The 19,583-nt window shown below is 36.0% G+C and overlaps 1 protein-coding gene across 15 annotated transcripts in view; it reads left to right on the top strand.

Moving 5' to 3' along the window:
- Nucleotides 1–19,583, top strand: part of PARD3 (par-3 family cell polarity regulator) — a 458,414-nt gene that overhangs the window by 288,544 nt on the left and 150,287 nt on the right. For 9 of the 15 annotated variants that reach the window (XM_065666723.1, XM_065666721.1, XM_065666728.1 and 6 more), the window contains 4 exons: nucleotides 6,127–6,316; nucleotides 11,475–11,626; nucleotides 12,647–12,691; nucleotides 19,032–19,259. In XM_065666723.1, coding sequence (XP_065522795.1) covers nucleotides 6,127–6,316; nucleotides 11,475–11,626; nucleotides 12,647–12,691; nucleotides 19,032–19,259 — 615 coding nt within the window. The remainder of the gene's footprint in view (nucleotides 1–6,126; nucleotides 6,317–11,474; nucleotides 11,627–12,646; nucleotides 12,692–19,031; nucleotides 19,260–19,583) is intronic. The other 6 variants (XM_065666722.1, XM_065666715.1, XM_065666729.1 and 3 more) reach the window with 3 other exon arrangements.

Genomic DNA, 19,583 nt, shown 5'->3' with positions numbered 1-19,583 from the left:
AAATCTAATGATTTTGGATACCTCTGCAGTGTAAACATAGGGAAGAAAATCCATCCTGCATTTTTTAAGTGTTTTATAACCTGAAGTTGATGTTTTCATTTCCTTTTTATCATTGTTTTTCTCTATTGTTTTCAGAAACCAGTAACTATGTAGAAAATTGGTTGGTTGTGACTTGAATCCATTGATGCCTTTAGTTGGAAGCACATGAAAAATGAAACTGTGCCTGAACCTCATAGTAAATGTGATGTAGTCCAGCATAAATGAAAATTGGTCTTGCCAGGACTGGGTCATTCCCTTCTTAAGCAACAGCAGCTTCACACAGCTGTCATGTTTAAACCCAGTTTTTAGGTGAAAGTCAGTTTTCTATTATGCTATTTTTTCTCAATTAATCAGTAGCACTCAGTTACAACTGCAGTGATATTGCATGCATGTTTTCTTGCAGTGCCATACAATGGAGAGATATTATTACCTGTCAGGATAGATAGGTACAGTTTCTTGTTTCAGAGTAATTAATGTTTGTAAGACTCAATCATTTATTATGCATTCGAATTCCCATCCTGTTAGCATTGACAATGACAAAAAACTCATAAATTTTTATTTTCTTGAAAATGTGTATGTGGTACTACATGACGCTTCCAGAGTTTTTCTCCTCTCTTGAAAACTGGCCTAAAAGCGAGGATATAGTCCTTAGCACAGTCTGGCTAAGGAAGACTGGAGGTCATCACATGCTGGTCCTGACCATGAAAGAGTGCTTTATGCAGTGCTGATTCCTGTGAGCAGTCCGCCCACATCGAGGAGCCCTCTGACTCATGGGCTCTCTGAATCACCTGATGTCTACTCAATGGATTTAGCCATGTAAACTTTCAGTTCTCTTGCTACCTTGTGGTGAGGAGGTCTTTCATATGTGAAGGAGTATGTCTTTCTGCTTCTTTTGCTATTTAATAAAATTTATGGATTTCAAGTTTTCTTTCTTCCTAAGTTAGACTATTCAAAAGTAATAATCTCAAGGTCTGGAAAACGTCTGCTCTTTTCAAGTCATTGCTTAAAGGTTGAACAAAACTTTGAAGAAAGTTTTGTTTCTTTTAAATACATATAATGCAATTTTCAGGAAAGGTGTGTAAAACAATTTCCTTACTCTTTTAATTCATAACTGACAGCAAGAACTGGTTGTCAGAGCCCTGCTGTGAGAGTGGGAATAAAATACCAATTTTAGAATGTGATTTAAGTTGCGTAAAATAATGTTTGCTTACTGCAAAAGAAGCTACATGAATCTTTTAGTGTTTCTGACGATTCTCATGTTGATCTCTTTTTCCAAGTAATTACTGTTGTTATAGATTTTCTTGTGCTTTTTCGTGTGATAATATTTCACTGAAAATTTCTGATGGAGAGGAGATACCACTTCCTGTATGTAGGGAATGGTATTTATTTATTTATACAGATTGGGCCTTCTAAAAATTAGATGACTATAGTAAATGCTTATGTTTATTTATTTTTAAGATTTTCAGGCTGCGTGTTGTTCATACATTCAAAACAACTGTGTTACACAGGTTTGCTTGGCTCTGTGATTAAAAATTCAAGTCTCTTCTTCTGATACACCATTCTTGTATATCATCCATTATGCTCCTGAGTTTTGCAGTATGCAAATATGTAGTTGCTGTCTATATAAACTATTCTTTTTCATCAAACAACTTAGTACGTAGTCCTCTTTCATCTCTTCTAGTTGCTGATATTATTTTTATGAACATAGTGGGTTTTGTTGCTAATGGTGACTAAGCAGAAGTTATTTACCAGGGGGTACACAGAATAACAATAGCTTGCACTGAATCTGCTTTTCATCCTGAAGAATTCTCCAGAACCATGCAAAATTTGATAGTTTCTGCATAAGAGGAAATACTTTGTTCTCTATGTAGATAATTGTTATCTTAAGCAAACAGGAAAAAAAAAAAAAAAACAAAAAGGAAAAAGCTAGAGATGTAAAGCAGGAAAGCACGTGTGTCAGTGAAATGCAACTAATCCTTTACAAGCAGAATGCAGTTCTCTGGCCAGGAATCTCATCAGAATGTGGTGGTCTGCTACCATAGTCTTCAGAGATCTGAGTATTCTCTTGAAATCCAAAACCTGGATATAGTGGAGAAATGTTTTGTCCTTAGACATTCCCCAGACATTTTTTCCCAATCCCACCTCTATGTAGCTTGGAAAATTAGATTATATGATATTTATGGGAAAATTGTCAAAACTCAATATATTGCTGGGGACAAATATGCTGTTAGTAAAAAATAAAAATAAAAAAATAAAAATCTGGAGAAGTTCTAATTTCTCATTGCACAATTCTCTGTATCCCTCCTGTATGAAGTCTTATCACTATTATCATCATCATCACTATTTTCTTTTATTATTGTTTCTATTATTTGTTATTCTATTACTTGGGTTAATACTTCATTCTTCATCACAGAGTAGCTGATGATGATTTCTTGATAAGGCAGGTTAGGAATTACTTGCCATGTCAGAGTAAATAGGCCATATACTTGTGGAGGAGGCTTGAAGTATACCACTGGTCTGAATTCCAGGATATCAAAATGTTCATGAGAATCACTCATAAAGTAATACTTGAATTTGAACGTATTGTGTGTTCACCAGATGTTTTAGACCTTCCCCGGTCTACAACAAAAGCAATAGCAAAAGCACAAAAGCCAGCCAGATGCAGTACCATGGCAATAACAGTTACTGTGATGGTACTGTATATGTATGTACATATACATATCTACATACATATACATACTTGTGTGTAGCCAAGTTACAACAGCAAACACATTAACCGAATTTGAGGGGTTTTCAAGATTTAAAAGGACCTGAAGTAGTTGTGTTCTTCATGAGGAAGCCTGTTTTTCATTTTATGTACTGTGTATGCTCGGGGGGTGGGGGGGTTGAGTGCTTTATGTTGGTGGTTTAATTCAGGCCCAGACTGTTTTCTGGTCTGTTATAGATCTCTACCATTATAGGTTTCAGGTGTTGCTGTTTGGCATAATTTTCATTCTAAGCTGAAAGTCCTCATAGACCTGGAAATCAGTCATTTCATACTGGAAGTCTGAGACTCCTTTTTCTGCACAGACAGATGGGAACCGTCTTTACCCATAGCTTGGCATGGTCCTCGGGCTATGCTTGCTCAGATTGGTAACTTGTTTAAGAAAATTGAGCCTCATTGTCCTGAGATGAGACACATTTGAAAGGGATAATGTTTTCACTTCTTTTTACACCATCCAAAATGTTTTATATTATTACGGATTACCTTGTTGAAGCAAGGTTGTTGGGCTTGAGGTGTATTCAGAGTCTAAATCTTGTAGCACTTTTCTAGCCCGAGGGAAAATTATTTTATTGGAGTTTTGTAGACAGCTTGAGCAACATCTTAGATTTGTAGATCAGTCAAATATAATGATAATTACTAGGTTTGAAGTTTCTTTGATGTTTCCTTGTAATGTTTCTCACAACACTTGCAAAGTTGTTTTCTCCCAGGTTATTTTCTGTCTGCTTCAGCTGAACTTTCTACAAAGGATGTATTGAGTCCATTGCTGAGGTCTCTGTAACCATCTCCTGAAGTTGAAGCCTTTCACCTGTTGTTAGCTTCATCTGCAGTGAAAAGCATAGGCATGTCAGATGGGTTTTCTCCTTAATTCCAAAGCAACTATTAAAATGTCAGTCTTCACCCTTGTCAGATGTAAAGAAGGGTAGTGAAAATTTGAAAATGTTACTGAATTACTGTAGCCTCTCAAATGTGAAGTTCAATCTGCCGAATGCCATAAGGTTATACCTTTTCACAATCAATTCTTTGGAGACGTTATTAACTACAGAGTTAACAGTCTTGTATGCATTATGTTTGGAAAGAAGTACATTACCAGGCTAAACATTAGCCTGTCCATCACAGAAGCTATTGCCAGGCAAAGAATCAGCTGTTATGCAAACTGAACACATTCATTTCAGTTTGACAGTGATGAGATGTTCACCATGCAGTACCTTTTTCTTTCAGCCACTTCTTCAGCCTTCTCTAGTGATCTCTTTTGAAGCCCGTTTTCCCTCCCTTGGAAAGCCATACAAAATGTATTATGTAGTGCAGTGAGGATTTTAGCTAGCTCTTTATGAATAACGTTTTATTTATTCATTCTTTTTTTAATAATTGCATGCAAAGGTAGTGATGGCAACTGAAACCTTTCCAGAAAAGACAAAAAGATTCTTTTCCTCCAAGTCTACACAATTTTTCCATGCCTTTAGGAAAAATAAATTGTGACAATGTTTGATATGTCCATAGAAGCAGTTTATGTTATAGAAGTACAAGTTTCCACTGCAGTGCATCACAGTTCTACAGTAATTTACAGTTTGTTCTTAGATTAGCAGTTGATTAGAATAGTGTGTTTCTTCTCATGAGATGTGACAATTTTAGTAATTGTTTTAGTAAAATAATACGATTCAAGGAATAAAAGTCATGTAATGTCATGATTATTCATTAGAAATAATGTTGCGTGTAGTAGAGTTAGGACGAAACAATATCCAGGAGGAAAAAATATTTTTAAATGTATCCTGTCGCTTAAAAAATAATGCACAACTAATATGAAAGAATCAAACTTGATAATTACCCTTTGCCTCAGGTAACAAAATAACGCCCATCCGAATTTGCAGATCTTTATTTTCCTTAGGGCAGTTTTTAGCTTAGTGTTTCTAGATGCTGAAATAACATCTGTTTATTCCAAGTTAAAATTTTAAATTGTGATAATTCTTTATTTCACTGTCATCCAAATAATATTATATAACTCCCATGCTTGCAACTCTGTATCTCATGCACATATTCTGAAAGAAAGATGATTTATTCAGTTTCAGCCACTGTTATGTTACAGACCATTGCAATTAAAATATTCTTCCTGATTTTTTTCACAGCTTTTTAATCTGTTTTGGTGGCATAAAGTTTTCTATAGGTTTAAAAGCTGCTTCTGCTTTTCTTAGCATTTTGAAAATTGTTATAGAATCTTAACGCATTGAACTGATTACTGGAAAATATAATTATGTGTATAGATTTAGCCCTATAAAAGCAAGTGGTAGTGGGCTTAAAATACTTTTATGCACATTAAAACTAATTTTTACTTAGAAATAGCTTGTAAGAATCCTCTAAATAGCATCTTTTAACTGCTTTCTCACAAATTAGCTGAATGAAGTGTGCTGCTTAACAAAGAATAATGTTGAGTCCTTATGTCTTTCATTTATGTGATGGCTCTCATTTAAGAATTTTAACAACAGCGTAAAAACTTACTTGAATTTAGTGGTAATAGAATTAAAGTTGGTTTTTGTTGGGTTTTGTTGTTTTTTTTTTTTTTCCCAAATTTTGCACGTGTGCCTCTGGATTATTTTTTAAAGGAGAGAGAAAATGAAAATTTCAAATTGTTTATCTTTAGCCATGAGTTCCCATCTCTTTTTGCAATTATTTTCTTTGTGGAGACATTATTAAAGGATTGTAAGTTCCCAACAACAGTCAAACAAGTTTCAAATTTTATGAGGGCAAGATGGATCAGAAGTGATGAGTTCTGTTAGTCCCCATTGTGTTCATTCTTTGTTTCTACTAAATGATTTGGTGCAAGAGAAGATACTGTCTTCTGGGACAGCTGGTTCCTAGTGAAAGGACCAGAGGCAGTGGACACAGACAGAAACACAGAAGGTTCCCTCTGAACATCAGGAAACACTTTTCCACTGTGAGGGTGAGCAAGCACAGGTTGCCCAGGGAGGCCGTGGAGTACCAACATTCAAAAGCCATTTGGTCAGAGTCCTGGGCAACTGGCTGTAGGTGTCCTTGCTTGAGCCAGGGGGAGGGGTTGTACCAGACACAAAGTCCCTTTCATCCTCAACCCTTCTGTGAGTCTGTGATCCTGTTGCAGTAGGCCACAGATACAACTGGTGTGTATTACTTTTCAGAACTCTGCATAGGAAAATGCATGTAAAGTAAAATACAGTTAGTCGCATTAGTGTTGGGTCACTTTTATTAGTAGCACTGCAGTTGGATATGACATTTTATCAGCTCTGATTATATATTATTCAAGGCACTTTCTGACATTATTAAAGTTTGGGGGTTTTCTCCCTTTTGTTTTTCAGGTAAATATCAGCTGTCTCCAACGGTGAACATGCCCCAAGAGGACACTGTCATTATTGAAGATGACAGACTGTCAGTCCTCCCTCCTCATCTCTCTGACCAGTCGTCATCCAGTTCCCATGATGATGTTGGCTTTGGCACTGTTGATGCTGGTGGATGGCCTAAAGCTGCAATTAATGAGTCAACAGACTGGTAAGAGCGTGGTTTAGTGGAAGGAAAAAGCGAGATGACTGTCGTTATGTCTTTTCCTTTAGTTTATTCTTTGGCTACTAATATTTATTTTTTTTTTTATTTTTTTTTCATTACATTTAGATTTCTCTATTTTCAAACTGGTAATTGTCACTGTTTTAGGAAGAAAATCTGTACAGATAATTAGACTTTCTACTTCTTGTTGCAGGTTTGTGCTCTCTCAAAGCACATTTGTGGAAATGTTACTAATTGTTATTAAGACCAAATCAGTATTTAGCTGTGTTAGTTTGATGACTTAATATTAATTTAGTTGTCAACTGATCTAGCTTTTGTAAAAAAAGGAAAAAAACATTGCAAAATTTAAGCACTTGTGTTTATCAAAGATGAAAGAATAGTTCCAATTGGAATTTTTTAATTATAAACCTCCCTCAAAGTACTTCTAAGTCTACAAAACAAAGATTTTATTTTTATATTCCAGTATATATCTAGCAGCCTTTCAGTATTTTTCTCTACTTTTTTGTTTTTCCTAGTAATGTGTAGTAATTTAAACTCTGTTTAGAGATTAAGGAAGCTCTTTTATTTTGCTTTAGTGTTGATGTTTGTGCAACAGGAACTAGATAAGATTTCTTTATTATGCACAAAGGAATACCTTTGATATCATTATATGGATTTTAATTATAATGCAAAATGTGCTGTAATAACTACATATAAAAATATGGAAAGTATTAGCTGCATATTTGAAACTATAGAATCATAGAATAGTTTGGGTTGGAAGTGACCTTCAAAGGTCATCTAGTCCAACCTGTCCTGCAGTGAGCAGGGTCATCTTCACCTAGATCAGTTTCCCAGAACCACATCCAGCCTGGCCTTGAATGTCTCCAGGGGTGGTGCATCATCAACCTTCTCTTCAGGCAACCTGTGCCAGTGTTTTACCACCCTCATTGTAAAATATTTCTTCTTTATGTCTAGCCTTGTTTAGTTTAAAACCATTACCACTGTCCTGTCATAATAGGCTAAAAAGTCTCTCCCCATCTTTCTTATGGAAAGTAACTTTACTGTTTAATCCATAGTAAAAATAATTTCTATGAATCTTAGGTTGACTCTCCAATTACTTTTACCCATTTTAATATAAGAGTCTTAGTGAGAAATGCACTAAGTTCTGTTATTGACTTGCTTGGGTTCCTGGCAAAGAAATACTGTTTATTGCTTAGTTAGTACAATTAATACAGATCTAAGATTTAATTTGCAAGTCCTGTAATTATCTATAGCAATAGCAAAATAAAAGCCCACCCCTGTACACTGCCACTTCTTGAAGCTAGATAATTACCACAAATGGTGTGAAGTATATGAATTTTCTTATTTTTCTTGTCTGTTGAGCCTGTTATGAATGTGTCAGCAATATCTAATAAAACAGCAACAGCACCTGCCAGCTGATACGCACCTGTCAGCTTCATCTTTGTTTTATATTAGCTTATTTCATCTTATGTCCGAGAATTCAGTTCTGTGTTTTAAGCACTGCTTTAATGATTGTATGAAATGTAATTTTGTTCATCCTCATTTGTGTATGTTTTGGATTATTATTTTTCCATGCGTTTTTCTATAATATTTCAGCTCTTCTCTTGGACAAGTCATGCCTGTAGTTGAGTCCTCTGAAAAGTCCATCTGTCTTTTGTAAAAGGTTTTAGAGCTGAGAATTTGAGATGTTTAAATAGACTAGTACTCTAGACTGCACATAATAGATTATTTATGAGGGACTTTTTTTTTAGCTGAATATGAGCAAAAAACTACAGCATAAAGTAAGAGCCCATTTGAAACCTGCAGATGCCTTTGCATTTACTTCTGCGCTTATCTTGCTATTCATATACTTCTTGGAAAATGAAAGTAGCAGCAAGTAAAATGGGGATTAGATATTTTGGAATTGATCATGCTCAAAAAATTGTAAAGGTTTTTGGATACAATTGCACTTAAAAGCGTAGATCAGTGTAGCGCCTTACTATCTAATGTATTCTATTTGTAAAAGAGTAAATAGCAGCAGAATTACATTGTTGCATTAATTTCCTGCTGCTAATGGATGAAGGAAGGCTTGTAAAACGAAGGTGCATTGTATGATTTTGCTGGAAGGCGCAGAGGGTAAAACTAAGAATATGGATGAAGGGTTATCCAAACAAGAATGGCAGCTGTTCTGAATCACAGAAGAAAATGTAAGCTTTTCCAGCTTCACAATATCTCTCTAATCCTTGATGAAAATGTTATGAAAACAAAGGGGCAATAAGACAGGATTAATAAGTGGAATTTTAATAACATTGAGGGTCAGAAGACGGTTACATTCTTTTAAGGATCAGCTGTCATTCCAGAAATCTTATTTGTTAAGTATGCTAGAATATAGTAAATTGCATTTGGCATTGCTTAATGACTTGCACTAAATTCACCTTCTGTCTTTTATTAATGTAGTTGAAAAATATTAAAATGAGGCATTTTTAGGGGCATTAGTTCCTCCTCTGTGCTCATTGGCTTTTCCAGTTGTGGATCTTCATGGGGGCTATTGAATACTTTTAGGCAATGTACTGGCATTCAAACTCCTGTAATCTGCTTTTTCCTTAATTACTAAAACACAGTCATGTGTCATTAATAATACAAATAAACCAGGATGTGAAAACTGATGACTCTAGATAGGGCTCATATGTTAGTATAGTAAAAAGGTCTGAGATGTGATGTCAGAGAAGAAGGAATTTTTGGTGCTAAGTAGTGCCTCTAATATGCAAGATATTAAGCAAACACAAAGGAATAATCCTCCTAGTAAGTGTTTGTGGAAAGTACGTGTGATAAGGGTAGGTAAGGGAAGCAGAGAGAAAGCCCCTAAAGGAGGTGGTGTGAGTGAAAATGCTGAGATCCAGTCCAGAATTCCTGGTTGCTGACACTATGTCCAGACCTCATTGCTCTCTTTTTTCATATGAAAAAAAAGGAGCATGTGGCCAAACCAAATAGTTTTACGAATTCACCCTTTTTGAAGAAAGCGTCACAGGATACATTTTGTTCGGCAAGATGAAGCCGGTCATCTTTAACTAACGTGAGCTGTGTTAACAGATGTTGCTAGAGGAAATTCTCACTTAGTAAAACCACATTTTTCTGGCCTTCAGAGACAGGGTTGACTAGCAGTGAGCCAGAAACTCCTGTGTGGCCTGGTAAAGTCATTTATATTCTGATTACAAAAGGCGTTGAAACCTTGTAAGTTCAGTTGAGTCATTTGGAGGACGTTCAGACTTAGGTGGTTCTTAATCAGCTACATGCTGTAAATTCTAGAAGTGTATATTGGCCTTGTCTGTTTTATCTTTCTATCATGTGGAGATAATTTTTCCCTGTTTTGTGGGAGTGAATGTGAGGGCTAAATAGTTATTTTTGAGTTCAGGCTCTGATTCATCAGAGCTTTTAAGCATATGCTTCAAATGTTGCTAAATTGTGCAGACATCTCTGAAATAGTTGCAGTAATTAAATGTAAAACATTATGAGCATGAGCCAGAAACATTAAAGTCAAAAGGCACTTGACATTGACTTTATTCGTATAAGCTCTGATCCTGCTCTCACTTATGTATTATATGCCTGTCACACACACATATCTTATTATTTGTAAATCTGCCACTACTAGGCTGAATTTCTTCTAGGCTGCTGGTAATGCAGATTGCGATTTTCGTCCTTTATAGCACTTGATTCCTTTAGATACTTTTCCTTACCTCTCTTCACTGTTGTGCCTAATACCCAGGCATTGATCAAAGACACTTCTATATATTACAGTGCATGGCACACATAAACATATGCATGTTACAGAATTTAAAAGTATAAGTTGGTTTCTTCAGAAATTCACTATTTGCCTCTTTCTCAATAGGTATAAGATGTGTCTTATACGTAGTCCTTAAAGTGGAAAATAATTCTTTTGAGGCATATTACTGAACACTGACATGTATGCATACAGTATTTTGAATGATACTTAGTTTTAGAGGTTTCATTGACAAGATATTTAGCTTTTTATTTAATTTTTTTTTTTACCTTGAAGTACAACAATAATCAGAGGGAGGATTTTGAGGAATCTTTTTTAGAATAGGTAACAGCAGTGCAAACACTTTTCTTCCCTCAGTATTTTATGCTGTCGATTTCTTTTTGTGCCAGCTGAAGTAGAAATCAAAATTCTTTGGGCTTGTCTTCAGGCTTTCTCTAATACTCTTCCCCTTTTTCAGGAGCCAGAAGATCTTTGTGTGAATTTCCCTTCATATTATTTATTGGCAATAAGTAATCTTGCATTTTTTAAATTTTTTTCATTTTTAACATGAGTTGTGGCCCTGGTGACACATTGCAAGCCTAGGGTTTAGCTTGCACACCAAATTTTACCTGCATTCTTGCATTCATGATTCTGTCAATGTTTGACCAACATTAATAAGTCTATCATCAGCATGCTTCTGATGAAGCACAATGAAACACCAACCACTGCTCACTGAAGATGTGACTCACTCAGCCAAGGTCATGCAAGAAACCCGCAGAAGAGACTGAAGCTCAGTCCACTTACCCCAATTTCTGATTCGGTGGTGCAATCATTGCGATAGATACTTGCACTGTAGGGAAGTGATAAGTAAAAAATATGTTTGCCTTTCATAGCCAGGTTAAAACTAGGACATGGTATGAAAAAATCAAAAGCAATTTCACATATTTTCATGTGAAGTCTTTAAATTAAGAAGTTTAAAGCTCTGTGGGCTTCAGGCAGGACAGTTTCTATTTATGCTTTACTAAAAACACTTTGTCATGAAGACAAATCTAGTAATTCACTATCAACAGAATATATTTGTTTCTCATGAAGAAAAAGGAGCTGGTTTATTCTCTGTCAAATTATTCCTGTGTTGGGGCTGTGCATTCTGATGGTATATGTATAGTACACCGGATATGTATATCTTTCATTAAAAGTCATAAGTAAAATTCTTGATACTTCTTAACTAGAATTGCTTGATGCAGTAAAACAAACCCATTGTGTGCGTAACTGACTACTTGCGGTGGTTTATTTTAAAATGTGTACTTTATCGTTGGTAGAAGTCACATGCTAAATTAATGCTTTTCTCTGCAGAGTGAAAGGTTGCGTGTTCTTGATAAATGTTTGCATGATTTTTTTCCCTTCCTACAGCACTCTTAGTCCAGATGTTGATCCAGTGCTTGCCTTCCAGCGAGAGGGTTTTGGACGCCAGAGCATGTCAGAAAAGCGTACAAAGCAATTTTCAGATGCCAGTCAGTTGGAGTTTGTTAAAACACGAAAATCCAAAAGCATGGATCTAGGTAGTGAGTGATATTTTTTCAATTGTTTTATTTGAACCTGATTTTCATGTTGTAAGTATATAGATTTTGTAATTCCAAACATATTGTTGATGTGCAGTACTACTGCACGCAAAGTCTAGTGGCGGGAAGTAAAGTATTCTTAACATAAGTGGCCAAGTGGCCTGTGTATTGTCTGTACCGCTTTGTAAATGTCCATACATTTAAATATAGTAGCTCTCTGGCTATATGGTTATACATAAGCGCTAAAGCTATTTATTAAAATGGAGCTGAAACTGCATAAAATTGTACCACACTGTGGTTCTGGGTAAACAGGATAATTCTCAGTTCATGATCATAATGCAGTTAGCCTTAAAGACCCTTCATAGTCTCTCAATCTGTAGATGGATTCAGAATTAGAAAATGGGGCTAGTCTGACATCTGCTTGAGACTCAAGTTTTAATATTTATATTAGAAGCCCTATAAAATAGCAGTGGCTGAGACAGGCAGTCAATTAAAATAATTTTAACTGATAAACCAACTGAGAATAAGTAGTCGCTAACGAGCCCATCTTTTTTTCTGCCCTTGAATTGAGATTCTGAAGTGCAGGCTCTAGTAACCTTAAACAGTGAGTTTTGATTGTTGAAAGACACCAAATTCCCTACTCAGAATAATGAAATATAATACAATTTGCTCCTTTACAATAATTGTGAATATCTTCACTACAGTCCCTAATTCACCAGCTTCCCCAGGGGACAGTGAGGTTGGTGATATTGACTTGTCTTGACTAGTTGTGATGTGCTAACGTGTAAATAACATATTGTACCTGCCTGTGATGTGAACATGACTGACATTGCATGAAGGTTACTAGTTTGCTGCCACTTCTACCCAGAATGTTTGCTTACTGTTGCAGTTTATTTGCATGAAGTATGACATTGCCAAGGTCCCCTAACTTGACCAAAAAATATGCGAAACAGAAGGAATGTTGGATGCATGTGGGGCATGGGCACTAACTGGGCTAACCGTTATACATTTACCTTTTAACAGTAGCTGACGAGACTAAGCTCAGTACAATGGATGACCAGAAAACAGGTAAGAATTGACAGTAAGGCTGTTGCTATAGAAACTTTGGTCAAAGCAGCTTACCACAATTACAGAACTGCCAGTCAAATTGCATGAAAACATGAATATTCCAGTACTTGCATGGCTGCTTTCTATAGCTGTGAATAATCAAGTCATACAGAAAAAGAAAATTCTCTATAGAGATAAATATCTAGGTTAGTATACTCCACCAGGTTGTACATGTATGTGAATGTAGGAGGACACCTGTTTATACACTTTGAACTCATAAATATTCACAGTTGTTAGGGGCTTTTTTGTCCTTTCAAAGAAATCTTGGAAAATCTGCTCCCAGCTTCAAGCTCTAATGTACTGAGAGATGATGTAAAAGAGTTGAATATTTGGCTATTATGGTGCTAACACAGTACTTGGAAATAATTATTTTAAGTAGAAAACTGCTACCTTTGCCTTAAGTGGTCATCGGGTACATGTTGTGAGTTGAGTTATTATTTGTGCGAGTTGATTTGCGTTTGGAGCTGAAACCTGGGCATCTCAGCAGAACAAAAGAATATGTAAAAAGAATGTTTTCCACATACATTCGATTGTAATATTTCACACAAGGATAATGAGAAATAGCTTTCAAAGCATATTTTTTATTAGTAATTAAAATAATGCACCAACTGCAATTATGAACCTTTATGATTTATTAATATAAGTTAGCTTTTGACCTTTGGAATCCTATTTTAATTAGGTTAGATGCAGAGGACACCATAACATTACTTGGGTCTAACTGGGAATAATTCACCTTTTTAACCCCAAAATATTATTTATTTACTTTATCATTTGGGGAGTAAGAGAATTTACAGAATTTAGAAGTAATAATTCACAACTGCATCTCTGTTTAAACAGACTTTACAACATGAGTAGGAATACTGCAAAGTTGCAAGTAATCAAGTGATAAAATTATAGTTTTTATTTAAACAGCTAATACTTTTAGCTCTTAAAATGTTGCAGAATTTGGCCACAGACTTGCAGCTTTATAAGTTGAGAATGAGTACACAATATTAAAATGTATGGGTGTTTTGAAGGATTAAAGCCATCAGAGTGTGAATATATGAGTTATATTAATGTTTGTGGTTTAATTATCAGTGCTTAGGAACTGCTTTCACCCCTGAATATTATTCACATTAAAAAAAAGTTACAGATCAAACTCAAAATTATTGTAAATTATTTTTCATTTTCCTATTATCCTCCCTGTTTGAATGAGATGTGATTAGAATGGTGTAAAACCTGTGTTTTAATAAAGTACGATGCTTAGATTTTGAAAGTGCATAGTGGCTTTGATGGTAGCAATAGGGGGTGGTATTAATCGAGTGTAGTTTTCGTCTATGTGTAACACCTGGATTAAATTCCAAAAAAAAGAGACAAGTAAGACAACTTGGGTGAAGGAGCATGACCATAACTATCTGGACTAAGCAGTTATATATTGTGTGTTTAACAAGCCCAGTGGCTGGAAAAAAAGGAAAAACACCTTTTACTGTACTTTAGTTTTATTTATCTGGTATGCTTTTAACCAAGTTTTGTATATAAACACTGGATATCTCCCGTTACTGAAGATGGATGTGGTTGTAAAACAAGCCACTTACTGTAGTTTGCCTTAAAAATCGCCTGGTTCTGAGAAAAAAAAAATGCTTCAAATGTGTGGTGAACTATGTTTTAATGAATTCTAGAAGCCAGAAAGCTTCAGCGTATATTTACTTTAGAAAAAATGAAAACAAATTCTGTTACAGTTAAAGTTGTACTTAATAGTATTGGCTGAAAAGGAGAGTGTAAAACTCACCAGCCCTAGTTACTGTAATAGTTTTTTAATTATTTTTCTTTCTATAGTTCATTTGAAGTGCCTAATCCTTGCAGTGTTTACAGATCATCCTGGAGGTTAGAAGTATATTCAGTAGCAATTGAGCATGGCCTATTTATTGAGTCCTGGGTGTACTATAGCTCTAGGTGGTTATTTTTCCAGGTACAGATTGTCAAAATGAAAAATAAAAAAAATCAAAGAACATTTATTTAAATAGTTTGTTTATTTATTTATTTTTACACAGTGCTTTTATAATAAATTGTTTCATTAAATGCAACCAAAACTGAACTATTTTGCAGTTGCAGTTGCTTGCTATATTCCTCCTCTGCTCTCATCAAAATGTTACTTTTTTAGTGTAAGGGAACTAGAAATAGAAATTTATCAAATCTAATGGAGCAGATGATAGTAAATAGAGACTGCTAATGTCGTTTAAGAAAGTAGACTTTGTGCCTTTGCAAAATTGGTTTGCTCAAATTGAAGAAAGTTTTTGGCATCAGTTGCTGGTAGTATTTAACCTAAGAGCTAATAAAAATAATGTTTCAGTAAGAAACAGCATTGTCATTTTAAATCACTTGAAGTACTGACAAAAACTTTAACTTATAGCCTTTAAAATTAGACACTGAAGGAAACATCATATATCCTTTGTCACTGCTTTTTGCCTTTACAAATCACCCAGATTTGTGCCACAGTGTAATAATGTGAGACAAGTGGAAGCACAATCATCTATTAAACAGTATGAGCACAGGGGAAAAACGAAGGGCTTGGAGCAGGGAGCAACATGTAGACTTCATGCGATTGTATATGTATTAATGGTCTCATTGGATCTGTACATGCTATGAAGTTACGTGGTGGGGGCTGTCTGCCATGTGAGAGCAGACGCACACACTGCCAGCACAGTCATGCATGAGCACAGGGTGGTTGCATGGCCTGGAGGGCAAAGCTGAGCTGTGGTCCCCAAGGGCTGGCTGGCTGGGGATGTAGGGAGTGGCAATGCATGTGTGGCGGGCAGGCGATGTGCTCGGCAGGGTGGTGGGAGCATGTTGCAAAGCCATTGGGAGCCGGATAGGGGTGTGTGGCATATAGAGTAAAGCTATGTGGCTGAGCAGAGAGCTGCTGTCATACACAGGGATGAATCTACCTCAAAGGATATTAAAAAAAAAAAAAAAGTTGGAAAGGAAAATTTTGATAAACTTTGAATTTTAAAAATGATAAAAGAGACCGTTTCATCCCTCAGTTATATAAAGATGCTTTAGGCAGATGTGACTTTTCCTCTTTTTTTTTTTTTTCTTACTTTACATTCTTGTGTCAAAATAGAACTTGTTCTGTGCAGATAACATTTCTGATGATTACCGCCACTGCTGTAAAAGCTAGGAGAAAATGCTGACATTTTTGTATTTAGAAAACAAGGTTTTGATGTGACTCATAAATTTTAAACAGAATCCATTTTAATGAAAGTTTGCTGTTTCTTACCAGATTATGGGTAAACAACTCACTTTCTGACTGGTGAATTCTAGTAATAAATTCTGAACTCAGTTTACAGGGAGGCTTAACTGTGTATTTGGAAAACAGTAGACTTGCTTTGAAGTGGCCATAGAAGTTAGCAAAGGTATTAAAATATACATAGCTTTATGATCACAGCGTTTAAATTGCTTGCAAAAGGACATTTCCCTCTTTCAGATTCTGCAACCTGTTCACATTTGTGTTCATGGCCACCCAAGTTCAATAAAGATCCCTATCATTTCTGTAATCCATTATTAGTTTTATATCACTCAAGGAACATTAGGTCATACCCCATCTAACTTTTCCTTTGGGAAAGCACAACTTGCATAAATACAGTTCTCACAAAGATCTGTATTGGGTGCCAGGAAATATAATGTTTTTAAAATGTTCTTTATGAACATAAATGGGCACATAAATGCCTTTTTATAATTACTGTTTACAGAAAGAGCCACTCGGTAATTAGGAAAAGATATATGAGCATCTCATTTAGAAGGTTGCAAAGCAGAATGTGGAATAAGGAAGTTTACAGTAAGTTGCCGTGTAAGAGGATACCCTTTCCTTTTGTATATGAAATTGAATCTGTCAGACAGCTGGTTTATATATGATTGTCATGTTTCCTCTTTTTTTTCCTTTAAATTGTTGCATTCATTTTTTCTGTCTCATGCTTTTAACAAAATGCTATCTTGAAAAGTAAAAAAATAAAATTTCATTTTTTGTGTACTGAAGGCATTAGTGGAGGAATAGCAAATTTTGGCATATGCTAGAAAGTGGACAGTGTTATAGGGCACTATCTAAATTAAATTGGAGTTCTTTTACTTGGTAAAGAGAGTGCTGTGTAAAAGTACTTGCCTTAGAATTCAGCCTGTTTTCAGAAGTTTGGTGAACCTGGTCTGCAGCGTCTTTGCACAGCTGGGAAGCTATCAAACCTGCCTTGTCCCAGCTGGCTGTTGTTGTTCATCCCAGCAGCTGCGCTGTGCCCCCAAACCATCCTCGTGACCCTCAGCCCTCCAAGAAGTACAGGCTATGAGTGAGAGTGTAGCTTCTTCTAGGAGATGCAAGTTCATCAAGATAAAATTTTCATCTGTTGCGGTGTGTTTATTTCTGGCCGAGAGTCCAAGCAGCAGGACTGGACTGCTGGGGAACCAAACTGCAGGAGTTGTGTAGACCCGTGCAAGATGATTTCTGTTTTGTTTCTATTTACAATTTCATCTTGTCAGTAGGGCAGCTGAAAGAGAATACTTTGACAGCTGCTTTTTGAATTTATTTGGTCCGGGGGATTTTAGTTTAATGTAATTGATTGACTTTTTAATAGTTGAATAGAAAATGAAAGTGTTTGCTTCCTTGCTCCATCACATACCAAGTTAACAAATGAAATGGAGAAGAGCTGCCATGCTGCTATTCTGCATTACTTCTGTAGGTTCAGCAACCCCCTTTCTCCTCACTCAATACTGAATAGTGAAAGAAGCTGTTTGCGGTAGTGAAGTAGCAGTTTTCCCCAGTTAAAGGTAGCTTCACATAGCTTTGTTAAAGAATGGTGACAGATATTGTCTCTTCTCCCTCCTAATATCTACCAGAAAAGGAATCAATTGCAGAGCTTTTTATTATTCTGAGATAAAAAAAAAAAAAAAATTACAGGTAAATTTCTTTGTTTCATTAGTCACACTAGACCTTGCTTACAAATGTATTGTTCGTTGGTTTGGTACCCCTGAGAGTTCAGTTCTTGGTACTCTCTCTCAGTGGTGATTGACTTAGAAATTCATCTTTCTGTGCCTCTGTCAGATGAGGATACAGATACCAACTGAGTACCAACCCACAACCTGTGACTGCTGTGGTGCCGCAACACTCTTCTCTATTCCACTGCATTTAGTCAGAGAAAAAGTGAGGTTTCTGTATTCTAGGTGAGGGCTCTGGTCTCATAACTTCAGGAAATGTAGCTGTGATGGTGATGTCTGACCTCATCTTGCTCTCCAGGCCCAAATTCTGTGGAAAATCTGGCCATGACTATGCTGCACTTACGAATAAAATAACTTCAACTAAATGCAGTGATTTCCTCCTCCTGTCCTCCCCCTAGCCTGAAAGATTTCTCCCAGTTTTAACTATAATATGAGATCTAATTGTGCAATTGTCAGCTGATTTGCGCTGTGAGTGTGTGTCTTTAAAAACAGAAGCTAGACATTTAGTCCACAAACCTGAGAAGAAAAGTTGGGATGAGGAAAAACTTTTGCAGAATACTGTCTGGGGCTTTCTTGGCACACCTCCGGGCATGCTGCAGTAGTAAGAGCTGCCCTCAGCCCCAGGTGTAGTGCTGCCCAAACATCAACCTGGAGACTGCCAAGAATGCGTTTCTTTTCCAGCTGACTAACTGGTATTGTCTAATTGAGTCCTTTCCACAGATTGTTTTTAAGCAACTTCACAAAATCCCAGCAAGAGAGCTGATATTTCTCAGAAGCATTTCGTTATGAAATTGTTAGCAAATTGATGCAAGTCTTTAAAACTCAATTAAAATCAAGCAACATGTTTCTTGAAGCCAGAAGTCAGGCTACTTTGCAAGACTTGCTCTAAACACAGTAGGATTCATGCCCATAATCTGCTCTCTGTTCATCAGTTGCTAGGACTGATGAAATTTTCTGCTCAAAGCAAAAATAATTAATAATGTTGTTTGACACCGTTAGATATGTATCTCTGCTGGGTTTATGGGCTATGTTTTTAAAGCCCTGTGATTACTTTATCATTCAGATTGTTTAAAATAATAGTAATGGATGTTGGTCTCTCTTCACTGACTTGAAAAGCCAGGCATTGCTAACGTTGTCAGTTTCGTTGCCTATGACTTGACATACTCATTCACTACTGAGACCAATAAATCTGTGGAGAATTCCCTACAGATTATTGAGAGATGATGTGAATAATGTTAAGTGTGTCCCCAAAGACTTTCAGGATGGATATGCATAATCAAGCATGCAGTTCTCAATACTAATTCTAATTACTTTTTTTTTTCTTCTCCTTTAAATCACTAAGGTTCCCCAACCAGAGATGTGGGGCCTTCATTAGGTCTGAAGAAATCCAGCTCATTAGAAAGTCTGCAGACAGCCGTTGCTGAGGTGACTCTGAATGGTGATATTCCCTTCCACCGCCCGCGCCCACGAATTATCCGAGGACGAGGCTGCAATGAAAGCTTCAGAGCTGCCATAGACAAATCATATGACAAACCTGTAGCAGATGATGATGATGAAGGCATGGAAACTTGTAAGTAAACTATTACTGGACATAATGTTAACATAGGATAATTCCTTTAGAAAAGGATTAAAAGAAGTAGAAGATAATTTTAGGATTTTAAAAGAATAGAACTAACTTCATCAAATATTTTCCAGGCTTTTTCCCTCCATATGTATTAACAGATTGCAACACTCTGTAGCTTCCTTCCTTTCTAAAATAAGAAAATAGGACTATTAGGAGTGTATTTACTTAAATTACTCTGAAAATTTTCTGCAAGACACCTAATTAATTTACTAATGTAAATTAGAAAAAAATATGCAGAAAGACAAAGAAAACTCTGAATTTATGTTACAA

The sequence above is a fragment of the Lathamus discolor genome, chromosome 2, assembly GCF_037157495.1.
Source record: "Lathamus discolor isolate bLatDis1 chromosome 2, bLatDis1.hap1, whole genome shotgun sequence".
NCBI classification, from domain to species: domain Eukaryota; kingdom Metazoa; phylum Chordata; class Aves; order Psittaciformes; family Psittacidae; genus Lathamus; species Lathamus discolor.
This window is presented reverse-complemented; position numbering and strand designations above follow the sequence as displayed.